Genomic DNA, 27,530 nt, shown 5'->3' on the forward strand with positions numbered 1-27,530 from the left:
ATGCACTCCACAGGTTCCAGTGCTAACATGAGAAACCATGAAGGAGTCCAATTAATATTTGCTGTTTGTAAGTGGTTCTCAGACATGGTTCTTTCTAGTGATTCAGGAAAGCTCATGTACTCATTTAATGTTTTTCTGGTTTCTATCACTGTAGTCAAAACAGTTAACTTTAGAAGGAAATATTGACGATCCCACTTCAGAAGTGATGCTCAGTGATCAACAAAGGTCTTTCCTTTCTCATGTAAAAACCTCCACTATGGTAAACACTGATGTTTTGAAGTGAGTCAGCTGCACCCCCCCCAGCAAGGGGTCCCCACACTGTATCTACAGGCCTGAGACTCTGTAATGGTTGGAGTGTTTCCATGGCAAATGAAGGCCTTGTCTGTGGGAGAGCCTCGGAGCCACCCACCAGATTCAGTTCATTTCCACACTGCACTCAGCAAACGCAGCCCAGCCCAGAAACACAACACAAACTACTGCCATGCGTGTCGTCATGTTGTCTGGACATCCTGGATACCGTCACTCGATACTGTGCCGTGAGGTGAAACAATGCCTCATGTGGTTGCATGGAAACCAGTGTTGAACTGCCAAGGAGGGTGGAGGTGCTGCAGGCAACTGGCCCAAATATAGCGTTGATAACTTGAATCTAAACGTCTTTCAGTGAGTTGTCAAACAACTGTTGTACATGATACAAGCTGTTTCTTTTAAGTATGTAGCATGGGCCGTCACACAGTTTAACTTTCACCATAATCCTTAATATGATGTTTACACTTTTAAATGTGCTGGATATGTAGCTGACATTTTACCATACATTTCCCCACATGAACATGCACACAAAATGTTTTCAGAGCATGTGTCCACAAGGTCCCGGGTCCTCAGATAAAGAACAAAGCATTTATTTTTGCTTAAAAAAATAAAAAAAATCCAACATTACTAATGCCAGCTGGAGATCCCCCCTATTACACCAACTTACCACACAATGTACGTCACAAATACCAATGTAGACTTCTGTCTGTGGAATCAGTCAGCAACACAAGCGTATTTGTCTATGCTGTAGGAAGTGATGTCATGTAGACAGGGTGAATCACACCAAACCCATAGGGATTGGGGATTCCTGTCCTTGACCAAACATGTCTGATGTAAGACCACACCAGTCAAGGTGATGAGACACCAATTAGGGCTCATCTTGAGCTGACTACACCGTCATGCGTCAACCGCTTGAAGGGGTCACTGACCTGCATTTACCACTTCTGACATACGCTTCACAAGAATACATTATCTTCAATGACTCAATACAGGGTAGGATGTAACTCATAATCACACGGATGCCTTCATGTTTGTGTCTGATGTGGAGATCAACATGGATAAGCCTGTTATGTGTAACTTTATGCAGCATACAGCCAAAACACAAGAGACAAATAATACTTTATTCTTACCAAGTTTTAACAATGACAAATTAGTGCTATAACGTTAAGTGTGAAGTTTCTGCAAAACACCATAGAAGGACATGGTAGGCTAGAGAACAATGAAAAAGGAACAATTATGAATAAAGTTACATTGAATAATTTATATTTATTTGTAAGGATTATACAAATACACAGGAAAAACAGAAGTCAGTGAATAGAGTATTTGCCTGGTATAGAAGGATATAGGATGAGAGCAACACCACAAATAACAAAAATATTTACTTTATATAATATGAAGCTGGATCTAACATAGACATCTGCTTTTGAATAACACAACATTGCAAAAAAAAAAAAAAAAAAAAAAATCAGTGAAGGATAGGAATGTACACAAAACAAAGTATTAAAGCAATACAGTACACAAAGGCTAACAGGCTGAAGACCTGGGTGTGCTTGCACATCCACACACTCTCTAGGGACAAGCACTCCTTCAGTAACACCTCATGGGCGAGACTAGACAGCAGGATGGGAGAAGAGAGAAAGATCTCCCGCTCTTTTGCATTGTCTGTTCACCATTCTGTAGGACTATACATATCTTCTTTCATATTACAACTTCAATAACTGCTGAGATTCCAATTTCTATGGAAATACCCTTTTTACAACATGGCCAACTCTTATACAGCTTAATATCGTAAAGAAATACTTAGTTTTTTTTATTTCCTTCATTTTTGAAGGCTCCCAGATTTGGCAGCATATAGATAAACAAAAAAAACAACACAAAACACAGACACACTGACATTTCTCTACCATGCTCTACTGAAGCAGTCGAGGCCGACACTGGCAGGTAGATGTCCCTATAACAGCAGTTAATAGTGACGATTCACTATAGATCCTAAAGCCATGCAGGAGGGGGTGCAGGAGTGAGAACACCTAAATGAAAGCCACTACACAACACCATTCTGCTGCTGATGGCACAAAGCTGGATCACTTGGAGAAGGCAGCAAAGTCAGCACAGGCAAGAACGACTGACCAAAGATTATATACACATCTTAGATTTGAAAAGGTGGCAGTTGCCTGTGTGGGTTATCTAGAACATATATTTCATATGGTGTTAAAGGTGGCGTGTTCACACAAGTGACATTTTTTGTAGCCTGGACTGTATCTTTTCGAACGTATTGTTACACAATACTAACCCTAGCCATGAAATAACACATATCTTTAAAAGGTACACGATACAATTAAGGTGACGTTAAGTTTGGGCCAGTAGAAAACTCTAAAGAAGATGGGGCATACTGATTGAGCAGAATTTGGGGGTGGGTGAATCCTAGGGATAAACGTAAGTACCCAAGGCCATATGCAGTGGTGCTAGAAAATGTGTGACCCCTATAGATCTCTGAAGCTCTGTGTGAATCCTATAGATCTCTGAAACTATGTGTACAGAAGACCTAAAAAGTTACCAGATCTTATACAAATTCGGTTAGGATGTCTATTCACAATAAATGGTGCACTTTAGCATCATTCATTGTTTTATAACTTGGACAATAAATAAAGTGATCTTTACTAAACAGAAAATGACCCTAACCATTTACTGGAAGAGAACAGTAATTGGAAGTAGGGGTTCTCAAACTTTTTAATACCACTGTACTTTCAATACTCATGGACATACTGTGAGTCAAACAATCAAATCAAAGAACAAATCAAATGACCTCGATGTGGAAAAATTAAAACATGCCATTATCACATGGAATCACGTTAAACTAGGGATTGTCTGTAGGGTATTTCAGGGTTGTGAAAGGCACAAAAAACATGTTTTTATTTCAATAATACAATAATTTTGGGTATGGTGACTGAAAGATTGCTTTTTAATTCTGTTTTGCCAGACAACACCCCTTCAGTCAATTTCACTCTGATCTTTTATTCTGCAATGATGAGAAGATGGGAGCCTCTACAACTGAGGTTTGTTGGGATAGTCCCTTACTAAATGGAAACATCACCACAGAGGAAAGGTATTGTTGTGACCTCATCTTGCCCCAAGCTGTGGGGTTTCCTTGACAAAAAAACACCACTGAATTTACAATGCAGTGTTCATTCACAGGAGATAAGTGTTGGACAACACAGAGGTATGCTTATGTGACATGGAATATATTATCAACCAAAATAGTGTTGAAAAAAAAAAAAGAAAAAAGAAAAAAAAGATCAAACAAACAAAATACTTTCAGTCCATGGTGAAACTCACTTACACACCCGCATGCTGAGCAATTATGTCAGCCATTTCTAGGACACACCCTGGTGGTTGCGGGTGTAATACTCAAGACAAGGCTCCCTCCAGAGGAGGCCTCTAGTTTCAGCAAGCATGCTGCATACCACAGCAGAACACTGGGATGGTGCAGGGGAACACCTCAGGCTGGAGCTCACTCTAACGGCTAACTCACGGCTTTGCACAAACATACAAGGTGACAAGTGATGAGGGAGTGAAAGCTAGGCTTGTTCTAGAAGCCACTGGAAGAGAGACTTGTGCCCATGCATCCTGCTGTCTAGCGCTGGATCCTCGAGCTGGGATTCCTCATAATATCTCAACAGGGCCTGGAGCAGCTCACCAATTCGCCACTGCCTCTCCTTCACCTTCTGCATGACCTCCGGAAGCTAAAGGAGGGAAAAGGGTTTTTACACAAACAGTAAAAAACAACAGGGATTTTGTCATTTAAGACTTCTTGATCCTTGTTCATTGCATTTCAATCATCGCACCTTTAAAACAACTTGAATACTTTCAGACAGCCGTTATCTACGTATATATCTGTTCTTCTATCTCACGTCTGTTCATCTACTTCCTAGTTCACCTGTCTCTTCTTACCTCACTTCCTCCCAGCCCTTCACCTCCTTTCTATCCCTCTACCGGGCTGGCCTCAAGCACGTGGGACCCCCTGAGCTGGGATCTGCTCAAGGCTTCTTCCTCTTAAAAAGGAATTTGGCCTTGCCATCGTCACCTTGTGCCTGTCCTTGACTGATGTTCTTCCGTATTTTATGAATCTATTATTTTTGAATAACATTGACATTCATTCTTTTGGGAGATTTTTTTCATCCACAAATGATGTACAAGCTAGATAAAGTAAAATCCACACACAAACTAATGTTACAGGTACATATAAGGGCATAGATGTCCAATACATGCATGGAACAGTATGCAAGAGTGAAACTTTCACTTTTCTCCATTTAGAGAAGGGCAGTTTGAAGAATATGTGATCGCCGAAGACATGGTTCTGATGGTGGAGTTAAACCACTGAGGTACTGAAGAGGATAGTCTGAATACAATCTGAGTAATGGTGGGACCACCAGAAGCCATGAATTAGTAGATGAGAAAGAAGAACATTACCCTAGACTAAAGCCTGACCGATACATTATTATTGGCCGATATAAGCTTAATGCAGGTCTACTGGTATAACGGCCAATAGATAAAAAAGACTTAAAGAACAGAAAGCCAAACATAGATCCCTCGACTTATCACCAGTGTTGTCATAGCGATAGAGGGTACTTTGCAACTTTTGGCAACACATGCGTTCTGCAGGCTTCAACCTCCAGCTGCACAGTAGGCTGCATGAAATACATGACTTAATTCATATTAAAGACCCCTTATCATTTCTCTTTCAGCATTCATATCAGCCATGTCTGGACTTGCTGCAGTTAGAGCTAGTACAGTACAGTCAGTCACTCCATGGCCTACATTCAACAGCAAAACATTTTGAACGTTAGTTAAGTGATATGGGCCAACTTGATTGTTGGTTTAACCGTAAGGCAGTTATAGTGAGTAAACGAACAATGGTACTTTGCTGGTCATTTTTGCATTGTCATATCTCAAATATTCTCGTACTATATCCCTGACGGTAGCAATAGGCTAATGGTACATATAGCATGTCATTCATGATATTTAAATGGCTATCGTTATAGTTTACAGTTTAATTATTTAGCAGAGACTTTGTCCAAAGCGTCTTACAAAACATAAAAAACACAGATTAAAAAAACTAAATAACAACAATGGACCTCATTCTCGGACGCAGTTAAGAAAAAGTTAAGACATTTCTTCTTAACTTAATAAGAAGAAATGTCGAAAAAAGCAGTCGTAGATAGGCCAGATTGGAGTGCGCCCATGTTCTTAAGGGCTGAATTTGTGAAAAATCATTGGTGATTGCATTCACATCAATTCTACAGACATCCTCGGATTTAAATAATAATAATAATAATAATAATAATAAATACGAGAATATTTGTATCATTAACAATTACGTTTCACATTTATAGTCATGATTCTACAAGGCATCGTGATGTCCTAAAATAAATAAAAGCACTACACGAACGCTGCAAATGGCAGTGAATAAATAAATAAGCATCAAACTCAATTGCGTGGATATAGCCATAGTGGAATAGAATGGACACATCTACATTCTGCAACAGTACCTCCACCTCAGCTCCGGTGAAGTTAGATCTGCGTTTACTGGCCGGTGCACAACCACTTATTATATCATTTACTGTTCATTAAATAATGATCTCAAATACATTATTTTCTACCTATCAATCACTTTGCTAAAAAACAATGAAAAATCACTATCAAAAATCGTATTATGTGTCATTTAAAAAAATTTAATATCAACTGAAACGTCATTATCTGTCAGGTGCTTCTGTGTACAAGCAGTCACGGCCTGAACTTTGGGAATTGTGCTGTATGAGGTTATCAAAAATTTCATTTCAACTTTCATGTCGTTTATGGCCACCTCGTTTCATCCTACTCCAAGGGCTCACTCTTGTTTATTAGTGCTTGGAAAAAAATTGACAAAAAATTCTCAATTCTCAATTAATGTTAGTGAGTCCTTTGTAAGGTTAGACTGATGTACTTTCAATTTAATATATTTTTAATCTATTTTTCAGTGGCTTACTTGGCACCCCAGAAATAATAAATGATAATTCAGCCAAAACATTCTGACACATCAACTCCACTTTCTTTGTTATGTTACTGTCATGAATCAGACAAGGATTAGCTAGGAGCACACACACACACACACACACACACACACACACACACACACACACACACACACACACACACACACACACACACACACACACACACACACACACACACACACACACACACACACACACACACACACACACACACACACAGCAGAAAGGCCCCTGTCCCTACTAAATTGATTGAATCCATTCTGCCCCAGATTATATTTGTACATGTGAGTGAATAGATAGCAGATGATGGGTGTCTGCATGTGAAATGTATATATGCAAAACACGTCATTAGATCTGACCTGCTGGATCTCCCTGTTGTTGTGATGGCCCAGATGGAGAACAGGCAGCTCAGCAATGGAGGCTGCAATCCACTGGAGCAGGCTCCGCAGCTGGGGGTCCAGGCCAGGTTCCCTTAGTTCCGTGTTAATCACCAACAGCGCCCGCTCTCCTTGTACATGGACCCTTTCCACACGTGCTGCGCCTGCCGGGGATCACAGCTCTTTTCAGACACGCCTTTCTATTCTGTATACGTCACAGGCTGTCAGTCGTGATGATGAAGCCATCCAGCACTGCATGTTCTCCATCTGCATGTCTGACTGAAGCCATCAGCAGTACTCTTGAATGGCTTCAATCTGATTTGGTTAAACAGGAGCATACAACTTACTCTTATCGATCCGTGGAGCATTAAACTTACTCTAATCAATCCGTGGAGCATTAAACTTACTCTAATCAATCCGTGGAGCATTAAACTTACTCTGATCAATCCGTGGAGCATTAAACTTACTCTGATCAATCCGTGGAGCATTAAACTTACTCTGATCAATCCGTGGAGCATTAAACTTACTCTGATCAATCCGTGGAGCATTAAACTTACTCTGATCAATCCGTGAAGCATTAAACTTACTCTAATCAATCATGGCTAAATGGAAAACAGGCAGTGCAGGGGGACCCATCAGAAGGACTGAGGAACCCTGATCTACGTCTTGATGACGGAGGAACCCTGATCTATGTCTTGAGGAACCCTGATCTATGTCTTGAGGACTGAGGAACCCTGATCTATGTCTTAAGGAACCCTGATCTATGTCTTGAGGAACCCTGATCTATGTCTTGAGGAACCCTGATCTATGTCTTGAGGAACCCTGATCTATGTCTTGAGGAACCCTGATCTGTGTCTTGATGACGGAGGAGGAACCCTGATCTATGTCTTGTTAAACTACAAATAGAACACAAACATGGATCAGACTCACAGAACAGTCAACCAGGAAAAAGCTTCAAATCATATATGAAACACATGGTGTAAACATGCTGACACGGACACCGAGTTGAACTGGATCTTAAATCACAATGCAAACTCTCATCAACAAGCCCACAAGATGGCTGTGTTTCCCACGCTCCTGGGCGGACTAGGCAAGACACCAAAAAGCGTAAACTAAAATCATCTGCAGACATTTTCAGATCTACTCTGACTCTCTCGAGAGAGAGTTGGGAAAATCAAGTGTGGCTTGTGAGGGAATGCTAAAGTCCCCTCTGAGACACCCCAAAGCACCGTATGGCTGTACCAAGGATGAATCGGGGGAAACGTGTGTGTGTGTGTGTGTGTGTGTGTGTGTGTGTGTGTGTGTGTGTGTACACGCAAGTGGTGGGAGTTTGAAGAAAAATACTTTTGGTTTTTAAGTAAACAACATTACCCCTGTAGCAGGTAGCATTGCTTTCATTACCATTTGATTCCTCCTTGATCTCCAATTCTTTTTCGTCAGTGCAATCACTGCAATGAAAAATATCAAACAAGAGCAGAAAGTCATAGTGCAGTGATTATAACAGGAAACATAGAAAAAAAACATAAATCCCTTGAGAGAGAGAAAGAAAAAAGTAAGGGAGAGAAATACAGTAACTAAAAAAAACATTGGCAGGATTGCTACTCAGAAGAGATTCAAGATCCAATTTCTCATTGTATCCCACATTATACTGTAGCTCTTAACCATGGTTTTCAAAATTCTATAACCGAAGGTTGAATGGGAAATACATTTACTAAATCTATACATGTCATTGCTGATCTATGAGGTAGCCCTGTGAGACATTGGCGTCTCTTGCAAACGTAACTGGTGTTTTTTCCCCCATATTTTGCCAAAGTGTAAACAACAAATCTCCCCCTCTGGTTCTAAATCTAGACCATTGTTGACATAGCTCAAGGCAACAGTTGCAATTATACTTCATGCTCATTCAACAGTGCATTGTGCACCCATATAGAGATCATATTCATGTTGGATGACATGAATTATACAAAGATGTCTGTTGCCACGGCAATGACTCATTCTCTCCCTGGTGCCATTAAGCTTCATGAGGATCATGCCTGGGATATCTTCTATCACTCCTTCATCCAACATGCAGTGTGTGGACTAAACCCAAATCCCTGATTTAAGTGACTAATTCCAATGTGGTAACTGTGTGAATAATAGAAGACAACAAAAGCCATTTTTCTTTCTGGGAGAGAGGAAAAGAAACAGCGAGACAAATGTTTAGCACAGGCAGTATCTAATCCCTGCAGTCATATCGTCAGTGCAAAATGCCCACAGGGAGGTTGTGTTCTGCTCAGACCAACCTGTCTGATGGAGAGAAGGATAAACGCTCTTCATAAACCTCTCCCTCTAACCCCAGGCTGCTCCAGCTACTGCTGTTCCCATTACTGCTGGGGGAGAGAGGAGGAGCAGTCAGCGCCGGCTGCACCAACCCTACACTACATCTGTCATGCTTTTCACTGGAGATTCCTTTTCCATACTGGCCTACAGTAGTATTGATTTGCCACTCTACAGTATGTCCTGTCTTAAATATTCTATATAACCTGGAAAAACGAGTATGTTTAGTTTACAATTCACTGTGATTTTACAATCTCTTTGAAATATAAAATAACACTTCGTTCCCGGAACACTGCCTCAAGCTGAATTGACTGTTCATGGCCAAATCTTTAAAAAATATTTTGAGAGCTTCACAATGGTTATGGTTTTCCAAATTTAAGTAGTTGTTCATGTGTTCTTGCTCCCAATCACCTATCATGTCTAGAAAACAAACTGTTGTCTAAACTTTTGGTAGACTATTCCTCATTCTCACAAGCAAATTAGGACACAGTTGTACTCCAGCTAGTTTTCTTTCTTGTCTCAAACGGACTTGGTACATCTGGATGTACATTTCTTCAGATACGGCCGTTTACAGTTGCTGTAATGTTTCAGTCAATTCCTTTACACTTAAATGAGAGATGATAACAGTGAAAATCTGTGAAAAATCTGTGAAAACTCAGTGCACTAGTCCATCAAGCAGGTCTGCTAACAGTTCAACTTTACAACACAATACCTCTTTTCTGGTGACATTTGCACCAAATAGAGGTCATTACAGAGGTTATGCCACTGAAAATGAGGTAAAATTGTGGAGCACTTTTACCTGTCACTCAGATGGAAGAAACTGCTGCTCTCATCTGGATGGTCATCCTCAAAACTCAAGTTAGACCAGCTACCGAGACTGTCATCTCCAACACTTAGCTGCTGGCTTATAGTGGATTCGGTTGCATTGATAGCCTCTTTCCCTGATGTGCTGCAACAGAAATCAGTGGTTCTTTTTTTTTATAAAAGCTAATCAACAAAAAATGATAAGAAAACAAACAATGTCTTTATGACTGAGGGAACACAAAATATATTTAAGTTTATAATTCAAAACTCAACATGAGCTTGATGGCTGCAAATAAATCAACACGCCCTACTGAACAGCAGACATTTACAGAACGAGTCATCAAGTGGTTTTACCTCAAATTGATGGTTTGGCAGACATTGGACAATGCTGACGTCATAATCTCTGTGGTGAGGCTTTCCGCCAAGCTTGCTCCATCGTGACCAATTCCACTGTCTGCATTCAGGCTAGTGCTGCTCAGTTCTTTCTTGGCTTTCGCAATGGCTGTCGACACCATGTCTTCTGCAAACATCGCCCTCTTATCCAAATGAATATGAATCTTGGGAATGTCAAGTCCACTTGCTGCATCAAGACACTGTCCCCCCCCCCTTCTCGGCATACCCTGATAGTGATGCCCACCCGACTGTCCATAACACAGGCAATCACTGACCTGGCAGTGGTGGCACGCTTGACACGCAGAGGTGGGCCTGCCATCAGCATCCCACAGTCTTTCAGAACATGAGAGTTTTTCCAGAGTTTTTCCTCCTGCAGACTGTTGTTGGGCAACAGTCCCTAAGGTCATATCCAAAGTGTCATCTACAATCTTTTGGGCATAGTGCTCAATCACTTGCATTATGCCATTGTTGTAAGAGCTATCGTTTAAGCTCCCAGTGCTATGGTACTGTCTCTTTTGTTCTGTGTTAGGCAATATAGAACAAGAAAACGTAGTCGTCGTGAAACTCTCTGAGGCCTTGTCCTCAAACTTGTTTTTTTTATACAGACAGGAGTCAGTCAGTGATTTGGGCAAACGCACGGAGGACACTCGGAGTTTCCTTGTGACATCACAGGTAATACTATACGCCAATGACTCCGCAAAGTTGACAAATTCCATGTACTCATTCTTATTGTCTTGCCCGTCATCATCACACAGAGGCTGTACAGCACCACCGGTGTAACATGCTTTACCAATAGCACCTCTGGTGGGAAATGTTTGAGACGCTGACATTCGACATAGACTCTGACTGCTATTGCAGTGCAGATGCCTTAAGGAATAAAGTCTTAAGGGAGACTTCTGCTTTAGTTTGCGAGCCGCATGGGTAAGCCCAGCCTTTATTGATCTACATGCCAGCTGACTGGCATAGTGATCCAAAATCAGTTCTCTGCTTCCGCCTTCTTTCTTCAAAACTTTAATGAGGTACCCAGCATACTCATCTGAGACACTCTCACAGCTAGGGTACTCGGATGACATCCCACTGGAACTACTACTATGGGCATTTAGAACTGATGTTAGACAATCACTGGACCACTTATCGGCCATGTTACTTAACCTTTCAGTTTTGCAATCAGATTCACGACTCTGTGGTTCTCTTGATGTGCCCCTTTGGAGAGCTTCAGGCTGGCAATGGCTTGTAATCATCATTTTCTTCACATCGCTCATAACTTCTCCTGCAATTTCACCAGCATACATCCACAAAACATTTAGGGTCTGCTCTGAAAACTTTGCACAGTGTGAGACAACATCTTTGCTTTCAGTGTCCCATTTATATAGGATATCCTCCACACCCATGGAGTCCATTTCAGTTGCCATAGAAACTATATGGTATGCTAAACGCCCTGCATAGAGGAGAGCTCCATTCTCCATCATTTTGTCTTGAAGATTGACGTCATGTTCTGATTCACCTTTATTCCCTAAACCTGAAAGACGCCTTCCCTCTAGAACCTCTTCCTCCATCCCACACGTCTCCTCAGACGAGGATCTTGTATGCATCAAGTCTGCCTTATCAGAGTCTGAGCTTGCTTCTGTCTGACCAGAGGTTGAAGGGAGTGTTGAAGGAGACAATTCCTTGGTGAATTTGCCTTTGAACCGCTTGGAAAATTGCTTGTTTTTTCTTTCATTGCAGACCTCTAAAGGTTGCTGTGGGGTAGAGGGTGCACTTGGTTCTGCACCACATGTTCGCTCAGAACCATGGAGTGTTTCCTCTGTGATGATCTTTCTGCCTCCTCCATCAAATATGGGTACATCCAAAGTGTCCTTCATCAAAACAGGATCAGCTTCTGAGGTTGCCTGATTGACAGGGGGCTGATGCTGGACCAGGTGATCACAGGTTTCTTTCCTTTCACTCTTTGAGACAGACATAGTTAAGAGGTTACATTCAGAACTCTGACAGGCTGCATCATGTGACTTTGAATGTAAAGCCTGAGCCACTCCTTGACCTACTGACAGGTGACTTCCCACTGATCTACTCAGAAACTCAGCACAGTCTTCCACTCTTTTCTTGACTTTAGAAGAAGTCATTAGGTCAAATGCTTCACTCACTATCTTGTCCACCATGGTACCAGACATATTATTAAAAGAGGTTCTTCCTGAAATACTGTCATCTAGTGAGACGGTCACAGTATCTGACTCTCCTTCAATGTTAGTGTTAGTATCAGCAGTCTCCTCAAGACTTTGCAAGTCAGAGATGGCTTTTCCAGCCACAGGCACTGACACAGAACTAGCCATCCCAGACACACAATACAGAGCCTTCTGCATCGTGCAGTCTTCCTGCACTGGATCAGATGGCTGAAGGCGGCCTTGGAATTCAGGAGAATTGTTTGTGGTAGAACAGGTTGTTTTGGACTCCTCAGAACTGACATGACAAATGTTGTCTACAGAGACACTGATGGCTGCTTGGGTGGTAAATGCGATGTCTGCTTGTGACAGTTCTATGAACGCCTCCTGAAGGACAGATTCTGATAGGTCTGTGGCATATGAAGAAACAACTTCCTCTTGTTGTTCAAAAGAATAATCTTTTGGAGTCAATGGTGTCGAGGGATGTGAAAACTGACAAACCTCCATGATACCCTCAAAGACTAATTCTTCAGCCAAATCTGCAGCAAATTGTGTAACAGTGTTGTTAAAGATTTGACTTTTCAAAGACAGGAAATCTCTGAGTGCCCCCGACACAGCCTCTCCAACAAGAAAGCCAGCCAATCCATTTATGGCACGTTCTTTTAACACATATGCACGACGCATGCCTATCTCATGAAAGGCCATTTGAAACACTGAAGAGGTCAGCCTAGCAGCTAAATGGCAAAGTGTAGTAGTGCAAGAGGACACCCCTTTCTGGATATCTCTTAAGGCACTGCCAACACTAATTTCAACCAGATCTGTGGCAAATCGCTGAATTCCATTTTTGAGAGACTGGTATTTCTGCTGTGACTTGGCAACTGTCACTGTTTCTTGAATGTCAGCCAACTTCATAAGATGACCACTGATGCTCTTAAATTCTTTGTGACAAACACAACTCAGGTTCTTATTCATGTTCATGTCAATGGGGGATGGGTAGCCACACACGGATCCAAGAATTTCCTTGGACAGATTACTTGCAAAATCAGAATAGGTCTTATATAAGGAACACAGATCCTGAGGTTTACGTAACTCTGAAACGTCTCCGTCTGATTTCCAGAAACATTCCAGGGTGGCCCCTTCTCCCAATGGGCTAAAAGCAGATGAACAGACTGGACTGAACAGTGCTCCACTATCATCACAGGATGTCCTTACTAGTCGAGGAGAATCCGGAACATCTGAGTGAACACCATATGGAGAACCTGGCTTCAATGGGGTTGGTTTCCTAATGTTGTCTGGGAGAATGGAATGGTCAAATTTGTGAGGGTTCATAGTCGAATAACCCCTGTACACATATTTAGAGTCAGTGTCTTCAAACGACTTCTTAGTCAGTGACTGGCCAGAGGTGATTTGACCTTTTGGTACCTTGATGGATGATTGGAGTATTAGGTCCAAGTCTTCAAATTGATCAAAACTATCAAAAAATTCACTGACCTCGGAGTCAGAGTCCTCTACACCGTCCTTGAGGACAGGGATCTGGGGAATGTCAAGCTTTGCCTTAAGACTCTTTTGATAGTCCACTTCATCTAGGAATATGATAGGACTGGGACTGGAGCAGTTTGATTCATCTGACTCTGACGGGGAGCGTGGGGTGTCTTGAACTTTAGGTTGAATGTCTGACATATACAACCTACTCTGGCTCTCATTTCCTGAAAAACATGCTGGAGTGGGACCCAACTGGACAGAGATAGAACCCTCAGGGGTGTACTTCTGCTTTCTTGAGCTCTTCTTGGAAGAAGTGCCTATGATGATGTGAGAGCCTGACATATCTTTGCAGTATCTGGAGACGGTCTGGGAAGCAACATCACGCTGATTTCGCTGACTGCAGGAAGCAGAAACTAGGAAAAAGATACACAAAAACATGGAAATGCATAGATCCATTACATTTAAAATGTATTTTGAATAAATGTCACATTCTGCTGTTTGGTGTGCATGAACATATTCAATGCACATAGAATAACAAAAATATAGATGTAAACTGGCCTTAAGACAAAACATGTTACACATGCCAATGTTACACACTTTTCAAATGACCTACATGAACATTCTCCATTTTCCTCCTCTTCTAGGTGCTCAAAGGCGGTGACAAAGTCCTCTTCAATGGATGAAACGGAATGGTTGGTGTCATCATCTTCTGTCTGCCCTGACTCTGACATCCCCCTCTGGAGGGATTGCAGCTCCAAGGCATACCTGATTCCTGCTGTGTATCGGGTGAGCAGCCCCAAGAGGGTGGTGACATTGATCTGGGAAGCATGACTGTGCCGAAATATACAGATGGCTTTGGACAAGCTAGTCTGAAAAAAAAAAGAACAGAAACATAAAAACAATTGATATATCAAGCTGTACAGCAGAGCTAGGCTAGTGTATGAATTGCCATATTCATGAAGACCTGACATCGAAGTTTAAAACCACTGAAAGGATATAGAATCCACAATTCTTAAGGGAAAAATATTCCAAGCATAGAAAGTTTATCATTTCAGAAGTTCTTAATTTCCTTTACAAGGTGAAAACTGTATTTATGATGTTCAGGGAACATCTTGAGAACTCTCCTATCAGGACAGTGCCATTATTAATGTATCTAGTCATTTAGAAATGAATGCATCTCCAGCAACAACACAGCTATTGTAGAGACTTATTTCATATTTTCATGGTATGTACTTCAGGGAGATCACTGTCAACTGCACTGTCCATAGGTTGCTGTGACACAACTGTGTTTCCAAACATAAAGAAATTAAATTCTGATCAAGTTCATGTTCATGACTGTAGATATGCCCTGCAAAATATGCCCCACAAACCCAGCAAGTAAGTATTTTGTATGTAGATAGCATCTCTCTTTCTAAGTTGGCCCTTAGAAGAATGTGTTCAGTCTTACTGTCAAATAAATCACATAACTAGAAAATGGTAGGTAGATAATAAAGGCAATTACTGTGAATACAAAATAATGCAGCATTTTCTGGGGGGGGAAGAAAAACTTTCTAGTTTCACCTGTGAAAGACTGTCTTTCCGCTCAAGGATCTTCTTGGAGTCTTTAAGAAGCAACACCTCTTCATTCTTGAGACTATGTACATGCAGTGATCTGAGCAGCTCAGCCATGTCAGGGGGGCCACATGGCAGGACCTGAGTTCAGAACAAAAAAGGGCATGATTTATTTGATGTAAATATGAAAAAATGAATCAATATTCATTGCAATTGCTATATATAACAACATGTATAAAATCCTCTTACTTACCCTTGTTGTTAAATCCTCCCCTTCTGTGTGACTTGGCAAGCACACAAAGTTGATCTAGAGACAGGAAAGTTGTCATTATGGAATGATATTTAGGAGCAAAATAAACCACACAAAGAAAAATTCTACAATTAATTCAACTAATATTTGCCACAAAGTAGCTGCAACAAAATGAAGAAGATATGTCTGCAGTACCAGAAACTACAGGTTAGTCACTCATTTCAACCCCTGTTCAGACAGCAACATTGATTTTGTGTCTACCTTTAGTTAATCCTAAATAATGTCAAATATAGTGCGAATCCACTTTCAGAGTTAGAAAATGATAGATAGAATGACAACAAAGCTTCTCCACATAATACACCCTGTACATAGTGTACTATATACATACAAACCACATACAAAATGAGGTTACTGCTGTAATGCTCAGATAACATCACATCTCATATTTTCTGCCCCAAATCACCATTTTCATATTAAATATGTATAACTAAATAGCTGTGGATTATTTGAATAGCATTAGCTTGGCTAATTAGGCCATGTGGCTGGCAAGACTAAACAGACCAGTAACTGTAGAACCCACTCACGGTGAAGTGTAAGCACAAAGCAAGCCAAGTTACGTTTTATTATAAAGCACAATTCATCGCTTAACACATGACCAGATAAAAGAACATAGATTAAAAAGGTAAAGCGCATTAAAACAGTTAAAAGAATATAGAAAAATAAAGGATGAGCTAGGAGCAATGAGGGGGACCAAGCAGGTTGGTTTTGTGGTTGGACAAAGTTTGTGTATAAACTTTCCGATAAACATTACATTTACATGGCGGTCACACACAATTAGGTAGACATTAGGGCTGTCGCGATTATTATTACGTCATCAATGACGTCGACGCTCAATATTTTAAACCGACGCATTTCTTTTTTTAATTTTATGAATTTACCTTTTCGATTTCTAAAAACGCTTCAATTCATTATAACACACATTCCTCTTCAATATCACTACGTAATTGCTGCGTGCATGACGTCAGTAGTTTTTGGCTCCAGTCAACGCTCCAGTTTAAAAAAATCATGTTCGACTTGGTTGCGAAAGAGGTTCAGTGGAAACGTTTCCAAAGACCCAAGGCTTCGAAAGTATGGGAGTACTTCAATTTATCACAAAACAATAAGGTGGCTTGTACACTGTGCAAAGTTTCGATGGCATACCACAGCAGCACTAGCGCTATGCACGAGCACCTGAAGAAAAAACACACACACATCTGGATGATGGACCGCCAGAAAAGGCAAAACTTAAATTACCATAAGTAGGGAGAGCCTTTTTAATATATTTTGTCATTGTAGCTGCTAAATACACGCATTATTAAAGCCATAGAGTCGTCTGCCTGCTACCTTAGAATTTCCATTGAATAAGTGTTTGAGAAAATGTTTAGGCTAGAATCTGGGCTTATTCTACGTTGGTTGACGGTGCCAGTGTTACCCCTTTTCCACCAAGGCAGTTCCAGTGCTGGTTGGCTGGGGCCAATTCTCAAACCAGTACTTAGATTTTCCACACAAATAAACCTGGCTCTGGTTCCAAAAAACAGGTTCCAACTCAGCACCAACTTTATGCTGTTCCAGAAACAAGAACCGGTGACGTTGGGTAACGTTAAAGTTGTTGACGGTAGCAGCTGGCACTAGTTGATAAACAGCTGGCTATAGGATAGCTCTTGCTATTTAGCTAACTTTCCGTAACCATGAAGCGTTGCTAGGTCAACGGAGGCGTATGAAGTGATTTAAAGACGTAGCCCTACTCTGGCTCTAGTCTGTGGAAAATCGAGCTGGTTCTTATAATATGTAAGCCTTTGTTTACATTTTGTTTTGTGCTGCATTATACAATGACAAATACAGTTTGTTGTTGTCAAAATAAAATGAAACTCTACCTATCCATGAAACCTGATGAAATTGTACATCTACCCAAAATAGAAGTCTGCCTGCAGGATGCAAAATCTTGGATGGCTGACAACTTCCTGCTCTTTAACTCAGATAAAACTGAGGTTATGCTTGTAGGCCTTAAACAATTGAGAATGACACTCTCTAGCCATCTACCCACACTCAATGGCATCTCATCAACATCCAGCACTAGTATCAAAATTCTTGGTGTAATTATCAACCAAGACCTCCTATTTAACTCACATATAACAACAGATCTCAAATACATAATTTTTTCATCTACGCAATATTGCCAAAATCAGAAAAGTTCCTTCAAGATGCAGAAAAACGAATCCATGCTTTTATTACGTCTCACCTAGATTACTGCAATGCTGTCCTGTCTGGACTCAACAACTCAATAAAGAGCTTCCAGCATATACAGAACACTGCTGCTCGCACACTCACTAGAACTAAAACAGTTCACATATAGCAACAGTATCGATAGTGGAAGTGATTGAGCTAGTTAGCTATCTAATTACAGACAGGAGGTCTTAGGTCAAGTGATAAACAGTAAGGATACTAGATGACTGACCATGTTTTAACAGCAATCACAAATGGCAAAAGTGAAAAAAATGGCAAAAGTGAAAAAAAATTGATTGAAGACAGGCAACGGGGACCATCTCGCCATCATTCCACATGTTGTGTGTGTTGACTCCTTCACTTCAATAGATTCTATTCCGTTCTGATGGTCCCCTGCATTGGGTTGCCGTTGCCTCGCTTGTCGTGTGTGTTGGGCTTTAGTGTTGTAAAATCACTGTTTCGCCAGATATAGTATAATAGTATTTTATTTCAGACATGAGCAACATGTTGTTATTCTCTGTGCTTGTGTCATTCCACTAATTAGTAACTTTGTTTAACAGTTTCAATTTCAAAACGGACTTGGTGAATTTATACACGTATTAAACGAATGCAATATGGTCAAACAACTCCAACTACTTCATATTTGTGCGTTCTAAAGAACGTGTCACAATGTGTTCAATTGAAAAAGTGTGTGAAGGAAATTAAAACATGATTACAGTTTCGCAGAGGAACATTTCTGTTGTGCTAAGATCAAAATTAAGATAATTTTAACAACATATTGTAGTAATTGTATTGCCAACAATGAGCAATAAAAATAAAAAAAACATAAAAAAGAAAAATACTCACCACTCACTACTTTGAGTACTTTCAAAAACAATATTTTTTCAGTGCTCTTAACACCCCTGTATATATACTTGTATGTATGTGTGTGTATTTACAATGTCAAGAAACACAGGTTCTGTCGCCTGTAAGGCTTTTTGAGTTTTTAACCACAAATATAGTTAAATGCAAAACATATTTACAAACCTCTGTCGGACACTGTGTGCTTCTGATGTGCTGAAGCTCCAAAAACACACTGCAAAGCTCCCTCCTGTTCTTCAGCAGCGTTTTCACACACACAGCTGCATTTTCACGCACAGTCTAGTCACAAACAAACACAAGGCGAAGATTTCAATCATCTGTAGAATTTGCAATAATTTATATTCCTTACACATTTGTAAAACCCCATTTCTGGAAAGCTGTGACAAAATGAAAAACGCTAATAAAAACCAAAACAGTTTTATAAAATATCTATACTACATCACTTGATGTTTTATCCTGTAAATGTTTTACCCAAAAGAGATATGTTCTTTTCATATCTGATAAAACTAAAAAGTTGGGACAGTCGAAAGTTTGTGGAACATTGTGGACCCATTTTGTTTTAGTAACACTAAACTTGATTTCTGATTTATTTAAACCGTTTTATTTTTATTTATTGTTACTTCCTGTACTTGTCCTGTAAAGCACCTTGGACTCTAGTCATACATACATATTATTATTATTATTATTACCCAAAGATTTTCAAAGATGCTTAAATGCAAGCACAGCAGAATGTTCTAAAAGCTATTGCTTCCTTTTCTTGAAATAGTTCATGGTGTATTTTGAGGTACACTTTGGATAACTGTCCTGTTATAGAAGCTGTGTTTTAGGCTCATGTGTTGACTGACTGCATGACATTGGCATCCAGAATTTGCTGATATTCAGTGGTATTCATTGTAGCCTGTATCCTTATGATGTTTTTTAGGTCAAAGGGAAATTGCAAGCTAGAAGTGCTTTTCAAAACCTTGTGCTACTTGTGGGTATCAAATAGTAAAACAAATATAAGTAAGTAAAGCGATTGATACAGGGGGTCTATTTAAATCTTTTCACTTTAAAAAACCATCAGAATACACATGTTTCCCAGCCGTGCCCAACCTTTTCCATACAATGGTAAGTCAAACTAAACTGTTTAAATTCTGCTTTCTGTTTTCATCTGCTTTTCATTTATTGCCTAAACCTTTCTAGAAATGGGGTCAATCCAGAATTATGTGTAAATGAGGCAGCTAAAGAGAAAGACAGCACACTAAAGAGAATAACAGAAAAAGGTTAGTCATTTATAAGAGGTAACTCATTATTGCAGTGCATGCAGAATTCCATTTCAACTTCATAACTAGCTGAAAATAATACAGAGATGAACATTAGGATTTGAAATTGTTCAGAGAAGATACCTCTTTCCTAAGGGTGGCCCGACTCTTTAAGGGGATCCCTTTGATTCGAGCGCAGGCATCCATGGTGGGGCCAAGATGGTGCTAGGGATCTTACAGGCCCTCTACTTTGGTGAGAGGAAGCTATCAAGGCAACAAAAACACAACTTAAGTTCAATTTTATATCAGAAAATGATTCATCATTATACAAGCTTAACATTGTGCCATTTAAGTAAGAATTCCTGAGACAAGGCTAGTCACAGCAAAAGTAGAACTAGAAAAGTTGATTTGTGAAAATAATATTCAGTTTAGAGGTCTGAACGGTGGACAATAAAAATGCATGATTAAAAATGATTTTAAATATATGGTCCTCAAAGACACCTAAATCTGGGTTACGATGGTGCATTTGACCGAATAAAATAGCCTGTCACATTCATTACCCCATTACTGTTCACAGCACATGACACAGCTCCTCAGAATACATTTGATACAATGGAAAGCTCACAATATGGCAACATTCAGATATCACAGCTCAAAGTAATGTTTGGCAACAATTAACAGTATAGTTTAGTGTGTGCAAAACACGTGTATTGTCACACGTATTAAGAGATGAGAAGGCTCTGCATAAGTTCAATAGGCTAAACCTTATCTGATCAACACAGAAGTACAGCACGAAACAATGCAGAGGGGAAAAACCTCCTGAGGGTCTGATCTTATCAGCACATTGTGCAAAATGTCAGACTGGAAAGAGATAGGCATTTCTAAGAAAGCAGTAAAAATGCGGAGGTGCACAACAAAGACACCTCAGTTTCCTGACGTTGACACTGACACAGATAAACGAATGTCTCTGAGCAATGTGAGCAATATTCTTCATCATGATGTGGGGCTAAAGAAAACTAATGTCAAGTCAATATTATTTTGAATAGCCCATTAAAAAAAGAACAGGACTTGTGCCAATGTGCTTTCCGGGGTAAATAGTTTGATAATAAATGTAGACAAGACTGAAAAAAATAACTGGAATAAAAGGATACAAGACAGAACAGTATACAAATAAATACTAAAAAACCTAAAAAAAAAGTTAATTTAAAAGATATATGAGTTAAAGGAATAAAAACAAAAAAGACAAACCTAAAAGTAATAAAAGGAAAATGGGTAATACATGGATCATATACAAAATAAATAAATATTACCATAAAAATGGACACCAAATGGTAGCAATAATAGAGTAAAACACAATAAAAGTTAGAATTAGGGCTGGACTTGACCAAAATTAAAAGTGCAACCTCAGACTGAACTAAGAGCACAAAGAAAAACACAACCTCAGACGGGACTGAAAATGCACTAAAAACACCTAATTAAAATCCAGGGAATGCCAGTGTGTAAAAGAATGTTTTTAGTCAAGTTTTAAAGGAGGCTATTCCATAATTTAGGATCAACACTAGTAAAAGCTTGATCTCCCTTCAAATTAGACCAAGGTAAAACTCGATTGGAGAATCTTAGGGCCCTTGACAGAGCATAAGGGGTCAGGAGATTTTAAATGTAGGCTGGAGCTAGACCATTAAACAAAGAACAACATCTTTCAATCAATCCTAAACTTCACAGAGAGCCAATGTAGTGAAACTAAAACAGCTGTGATATGATCAAACCACTTGGTCTATCAGCCGCATTTTGGACAATTTAAAAACATTGCATTACAATAGTTGTCTTGTTCTCATTCAGCTTCAGGAAGCTATTACCAATCCAGAACCTAATATCATAGCAGTCATGACCATGACCAGACTTAAATAGGGAAATAAATCTGGGTATTATCAGCACAGCAATGATAAGACATCCCATGCTTCCTGAATATCTGTCCAAAGGGAAATCAATAGTGAGAACGGAAAGGGACCCAATATCAAACCCTGGGGAACTCCACATGAGAGTGGGGTAACATTGGAGAAGATGCCACTATTATTTGCCACAAAAGTCCTATCAGATAAATCCCAACACGATGCTCCAACTGCTAAAGTAACACTCTATGGTCCACTGTATCAAAGGCAGCTGCCAACAATGAATTGTCTGTTAGCTTGTTTGGACACCCTTATCTAGTGTGGCACTTAAAGATCGGACTCACTTACATGCACACTGCACATCATCAGGACAGAGGTGTCAGTTAGAGCAGTGTCGATATCTCAAAAGTGCTAGGAACAGAAGTGACGCCAAAGAATGTGTGGAATAATACAAATAATTACTAGAAATGCATTTCTGAAAGAAAATACGATTGTGCTTGTGCTGTGATTGTTACTCTATGCAGGCTATGTGGTTGTGAACGCTTCAACCTATGCAAGAATGGTTTGACACTGCTACTGCCTCATGTTTGTAATAAAACATTTACAATTGTGGCACACGATACACAGCAACAAGTTCACTGTGAACTCAACCTATAGTTAACATGGAAAATTATTATTTCAAAGAACATATTTGCATGCAGACAGCCGATGTCAGAGCCGTTTAGAAAGAGTTGTACAACTCCCGTTGACTTCAATGGATTTTTCTCCCATATCGCAGATGGCACAAGGAGCAGTTCCAAACAGTGGTGTCTGTCAATGCAACGAAATCTGTTCTGACAACTATGCAGAACTATTAAGTTTAATGAATAGGTGCTGAAATTGAACAGTTTTTTTTTACTAGGGATACAATGGTACATGGTATGTTGTCGAACTGCTCAGTATGCCCCCTATGGCTCAATAAACATATGTGAACCGTGGTATTTGGCTACTCGAACAGAAACATTTCCAACATGATGTCTCATTTACATCACCATAACCCAGCCGTATCCACTGCAGGTGGAGCAAGGAAAGTCCACTCATTAGCCAAAACTCAACTATCTCTAAGAAATTGCGACAATAAAAAAAAAAAAAAAGGAACAAATGCCTTATCTCGCAACATTAGCAAAAGTGAAACTAAATTCGTAGAGCCGCCAGTCGAGTCGGATCCAAAAATGTAATGTTGGCGGAGGTAATAATGAAAGCAGTGGGAGTATACAGTACATAGGTAAAGACTTTCGGCCCTATTCAGTGGTTACTGACTCGTGATTTTGTCACCTGATTAAAAAAACAACATACATTTCAGCAGCAAAGTCATTCCTGAACTCTATGAAACATCACAGAGACAAATTGAAAAGACAGACCCTATCTAGCTCTCTCCACTGATCGACTGAAAGCTGCCTCAGAGCAGTAGAGACAGAAAACAGGCCTAGTCAGTTCTGCTGTCATTTTTCTGAATAGAACGTTTTATTTGTCTCTAGGCTAAATAAATAGATCATTGTTTAAAAGGTGACGTGTTTTCATTTTTTCCTTACATATATAAATACCGAAACCGTATCGTTACCGTAGACCAAAAAACGTGATACATACCGAACCATGGGTCCACTGTGACGTTGCATCCCTAGTTTATACGTATTTTATTGTGTAGTTTCAAAAAGTTTTTTAATTAGGGATTTCCCTTTTCAATGAAATGGGCTGTTTCTAAACAGATTTAAGCCTAAAATGTTATAGTTTGAATTTGATTCACGTTATGTATATAATCTTATCGTTCATTGAAAGAAAAATACATCCTTTGAAATAATTATTATCTCTGTTTACTATAGTCACAGTTCATGGAATACTGAGCGATGTTTTGATTAGCTTAGCGGTGTTTCATGTGATTCAGAGACAGATTGCAACAAAGCATAGTCTGCTTGAATAAACTGACATTGTGAATCAATTTGGTTAGATTTAACCAGAAAGTCACTGGCATGAAAAGTCTAACACATTCCAAGTGACTGGGCATTTAACGTAGCTATGAAGTTTAACCTCTCAACTGAAAACATTTCCACTAATTCATTTTATAACCGAGTATTAAGTATCCAATGCTAGGTTTGAGCAGACGTTTTGACACAAACAAACGTGCCATAGGTGGTTCTCGGGCTTCGGATCATTAAGCTGACGTTAGCTGTCCAGCTTAGCTTAACAAACATTATAAATAGTAACCCATAACCAGTCAGCGTCTCCTCTGCAGGGACAGCAGTGCATAAATGTGCATTCTCAAAAACACAACTGATTTCTGTTCATCAATACATTTTATGCAGGTATGAGAGCAATCTGTTGGTGTGTTCTTGAATATTCTGTTGTGTGCACATGTGTGGTTTGAAAATAAATGGGTGATGAACGCAGTATTATGAGGCCAAATGGTTCCGAAAAGTATCTGATACATACATATACATATACATTATGTTCAAACAAAGGCATAAGGCTCACTTTAAAACTCTCAAACTAACGTCAGTTAGCAACAGCTAGGTAACTTAGGTGAATCAGAATAATCGTACAACCACTTAGTGGTCACTTTTGGCAAGGGGGGAGAGGGGGTTTATCACCCTTTATGCAGACTAGGGAAGGCCCTTGCCCCATTGAAGACACTGGAAGACTTGTGGGATTACAAAAATGATGAAGCACATATTTCAGCAATTTTGAAAACATCACATTGAGCGAACTGATCATTTTCTTGAAGTTTCTCAACTGATCAGCAGAACATCTTGAGGGGTAAGGGGGTTGAATAATTACAGGTTTGCTGTAAATGCCCTTGCAAACTGTGAGCATAGCCTGGCACCAGTAGAATGTGCCTGCTAAAGTGCTGAAAAAGATGCTAATAAGTTATCCGAGTCACTAATCAGCATTTTACTACATATGCCTACCCAGAGTGATCTAAATGATAACACTATGCATAGGTGATGTTTGACTACATATGCCTACCCAGTCATTTAAATTATAACACTGTGCATAGGTGATATTTGACCACATATGCCTACCTGGAGTCATTTAAATTATAACACATCGGTGATATTTGACCACGTATGCTTACCCAGAGTCATTTAAATTATAACACATAGGTGATTGTTGTTAGTTTGTTAATGATGAGCTTGAAAATGCCACTGTGAGTCCAACACAGTTTTGCAATGACAGTTTTAACCCTTGATACAAACTCAGGAAAGCTTTTGATGATTTGAATGAAACCAAAGCCCAAATTCATTCCCTCAATCGCTGATGATCCTACCGCACACACAGACAGAGTACCCTCATAACTAATACCAGTTGTGCTTTAAAACTACTGAGAATGAGATACAGTAGCTCCTACCGCACACATAGAGTACCCTCATAACTAATACCAGTTGTGCTTTAAAACTACTGAGAATAACTAATACCAGTTGTGCTTTAAAACTACTGAGAATGAGATACAGTAGCTGTTCACCCCTGGACATGCAGTGGAGGACGCTGACTGGTGTTATGTGACTGCATCAGTATGCCAATGCTAGATAATGGTAACAGACAGTATAATGTCTGTATTAATCCACCAAGGATATTATTGGGTTCAAACATTGAAGCTTCATGCCCCTAGTCTTTCTATCTTTATTTTTCTTGTGGGGTTTAAATACAGTTCTGTCCTAATTTTCTGTGCACTGCTTTCATTCTCATGCCCGACCTGCTGGGTGACAGTTAGCTGTGATGTTACTGTGCTGCTGCATTGCATACTGAGCACACTTATCTATAGCCTACTCTAATTAAGCCTACAACGTTTATGACCCCTTTACCTTAATAATTTAAGACAACAAATTGCAGGCTTCAGATTTTCCAGTGCAGGCCTTCAGAGGATCCAAATAGTCTCATGGACGAATCAACACATTTTGCACAGATCTTTAACACCCCTCCATTTCACAAATGACAGAAACATCATAGTTTGGCCTTTAAAAAAGGGATGTGGGTTTGTTGTAATTCGAAGAGGGGTAATGCAAGATCTTGGGGATTTCCTTATTATATTAACGTACATATACCAGGTCTCTTGTAAATTCTTGTGGCATTCATCACTGAATGACCTCAATAGCACTATGTCCCATCGCTCCGAAATCTGCACTATAGCAATGTAACCTTCACTGGAAACTAGGCGTATACAGACACAATCTTAGTGTGGCCTAGCATAGCTGCTCTCATTTCTTATTACTATAAATCAGAATATAACGTTATCCTGGAGCCAATGCAACCTACCACCGATTCCATCCAACGGATATCTGGTCAGGAGTGCTGGCCTTTTTGCCAACAGAGATCACTGAAGAAACGCCTGACTTTTCCGTGTTGGGTGACTGGTTGTTTCGTCCAGCATTAAAGTTTCTCAAAGTGGAAATATTAAAGTCACACCGAAGTCTCCCAGTATCCACAATCAAGACTCATTTTTGCCACCGTAGAGCCTGATGTAATTTTGTTTGTTTGGTGGATTTCGCTGCACTCTGCCTGCACGTAGCTCTATTCAGTTACCATTACCTAACCAGCTGACGTTAATGGAACCTGCTGCTAGCTAGCTAGCTAGCTAATGTGCGCATTCTTATTGTGCCTCGGCTTGATTTCCACTACAAAAGCTGTGTATGTTTTAATAATTCATATCGTTAGATAAAACTGCACAGCTCATTGTGGTGTCGTTCTTACCTTAAACTGACAGGCCAGTGCTGATTGTTCCCTGTGTCTGATCATTTCATCAAAACAAGAAACCGAGACCAAAGCAATCGAGTTATTGTACAAGTCGAGTACAAGTCTTTGATTGGGTTGAGTAGAGCACAGATTTAACGATCACGCTACACCCACTGATAAACAGTCTGCGGCGCCTGCGTCACTCTACTTCATTTTTAAGATATAGGCTACCTTAATTTTTAGAGATAATAAACATATTCGCCAGATCTCAGAAAAAGAATAACACCTAGAGGGAAATTCTACTGGGGATCTTTGATTCAGGACATTAACTGGCAAAAAGCTTGCTCCAGTAAATAGCCTACTGAATCACAAATAAGGTAAAGGAGGTTCACTTAAAAATTCTACATAAAATATATCCAGTGAATGTCAATATACATTTTCAATCCACAAACAGAAAAGGCTACAAGCACAGCCATCCTTCCATGTATTTAAACTAGAAATGGACTTGCTTCTTAATTCTCTTCGTTTGGTCAAAAATAACCCAAAAAAATGATAGACTTTTATGTCTCCTCCACACGGTTGTTAGAGGATAATTATTTGTTTATTTTCTAAAAAAATTCTCTGTTGTTGTCATTATTCATTGTCATTTGTCTGTGTATGTTTTAATGTACTGCTGTACCAATATAATGTGTGATGTAAATTTTTTTTTCCAAGAGTGGACTTATCCAAAGTCTATCTTCTGTAATGAAACCAACCTTTATCTGATTCCCTTAAACCCTTAACTTATTTTTAGTTGGTACCATATACCTAGACTTCATCATCCATGAAACCGCCTTATTATAAGGTTTGTGTCCCTAAGTGGGTGTGTCCCTTGTTGCTGACACCCTC

The 27,530-nt window shown here is 39.7% G+C and overlaps 1 protein-coding gene across 4 annotated transcripts; it reads right to left on the minus strand.

The window, feature by feature from the left end:
* Positions 1–1,552: 1,552 nt before the first annotated feature.
* akap11 (A kinase (PRKA) anchor protein 11) lies at positions 1,553–26,769 on the minus strand. Of its 4 annotated transcripts, none has more exons than XM_031561174.2 (12): positions 26,661–26,769; positions 20,194–20,313; positions 18,974–19,087; positions 15,689–15,742; positions 15,445–15,576; positions 14,498–14,753; positions 10,208–14,297; positions 9,849–9,998; positions 9,016–9,099; positions 8,135–8,181; positions 6,716–6,897; positions 1,553–4,046 (listed from the first exon to the last, which is right to left on the minus strand). In XM_031561174.2, exons 2-12 carry the CDS (start codon positions 20,254–20,256, stop codon positions 3,882–3,884), a joined length of 5,337 nt encoding a protein of 1,778 aa, XP_031417034.1. In that variant the 5' UTR covers positions 20,257–20,313; positions 26,661–26,769; the 3' UTR covers positions 1,553–3,881. The 4 variants fall into 4 exon arrangements, with proteins under 4 accessions (XP_031417034.1, XP_031417022.1, XP_012675273.2 ...); XM_031561162.2 differs by having other exon boundaries at positions 9,016–9,102; XM_012819819.3 differs by having other exon boundaries at positions 9,016–9,102; positions 26,226–26,767.
* Positions 26,770–27,530: the final 761 nt, after the last annotated feature.

The sequence above is a fragment of the Clupea harengus genome, chromosome 2 (assembly GCF_900700415.2).
Source record: "Clupea harengus chromosome 2, Ch_v2.0.2, whole genome shotgun sequence".
In the NCBI taxonomy this organism is placed as follows: Eukaryota; Metazoa; Chordata; class Actinopteri; order Clupeiformes; family Clupeidae; genus Clupea; species Clupea harengus.

Excerpts from the sequence above, each read along its gene's own strand:
- akap11 (XM_031561162.2), bottom strand. The coding sequence starts at position 20,256 with ATGGATGCCTGCGCTCGAATCAAAGGGATCCCCTTAAAGAGTCGGGCC. Across the intron at positions 14,298-14,497 it reads GGAAAATGGAGAATGTTCAT|TTTCTGCTTCCTGCAGTCAG; the intron begins GTAGGTCATTTG and ends TCTTTTTCCTAG. Across the intron at positions 9,103-9,848 it reads TTCTTCCATCTGAGTGACAG|CAGTAATGGGAACAGCAGTA; the intron begins GTAAAAGTGCTC and ends TCTCTCCCCCAG.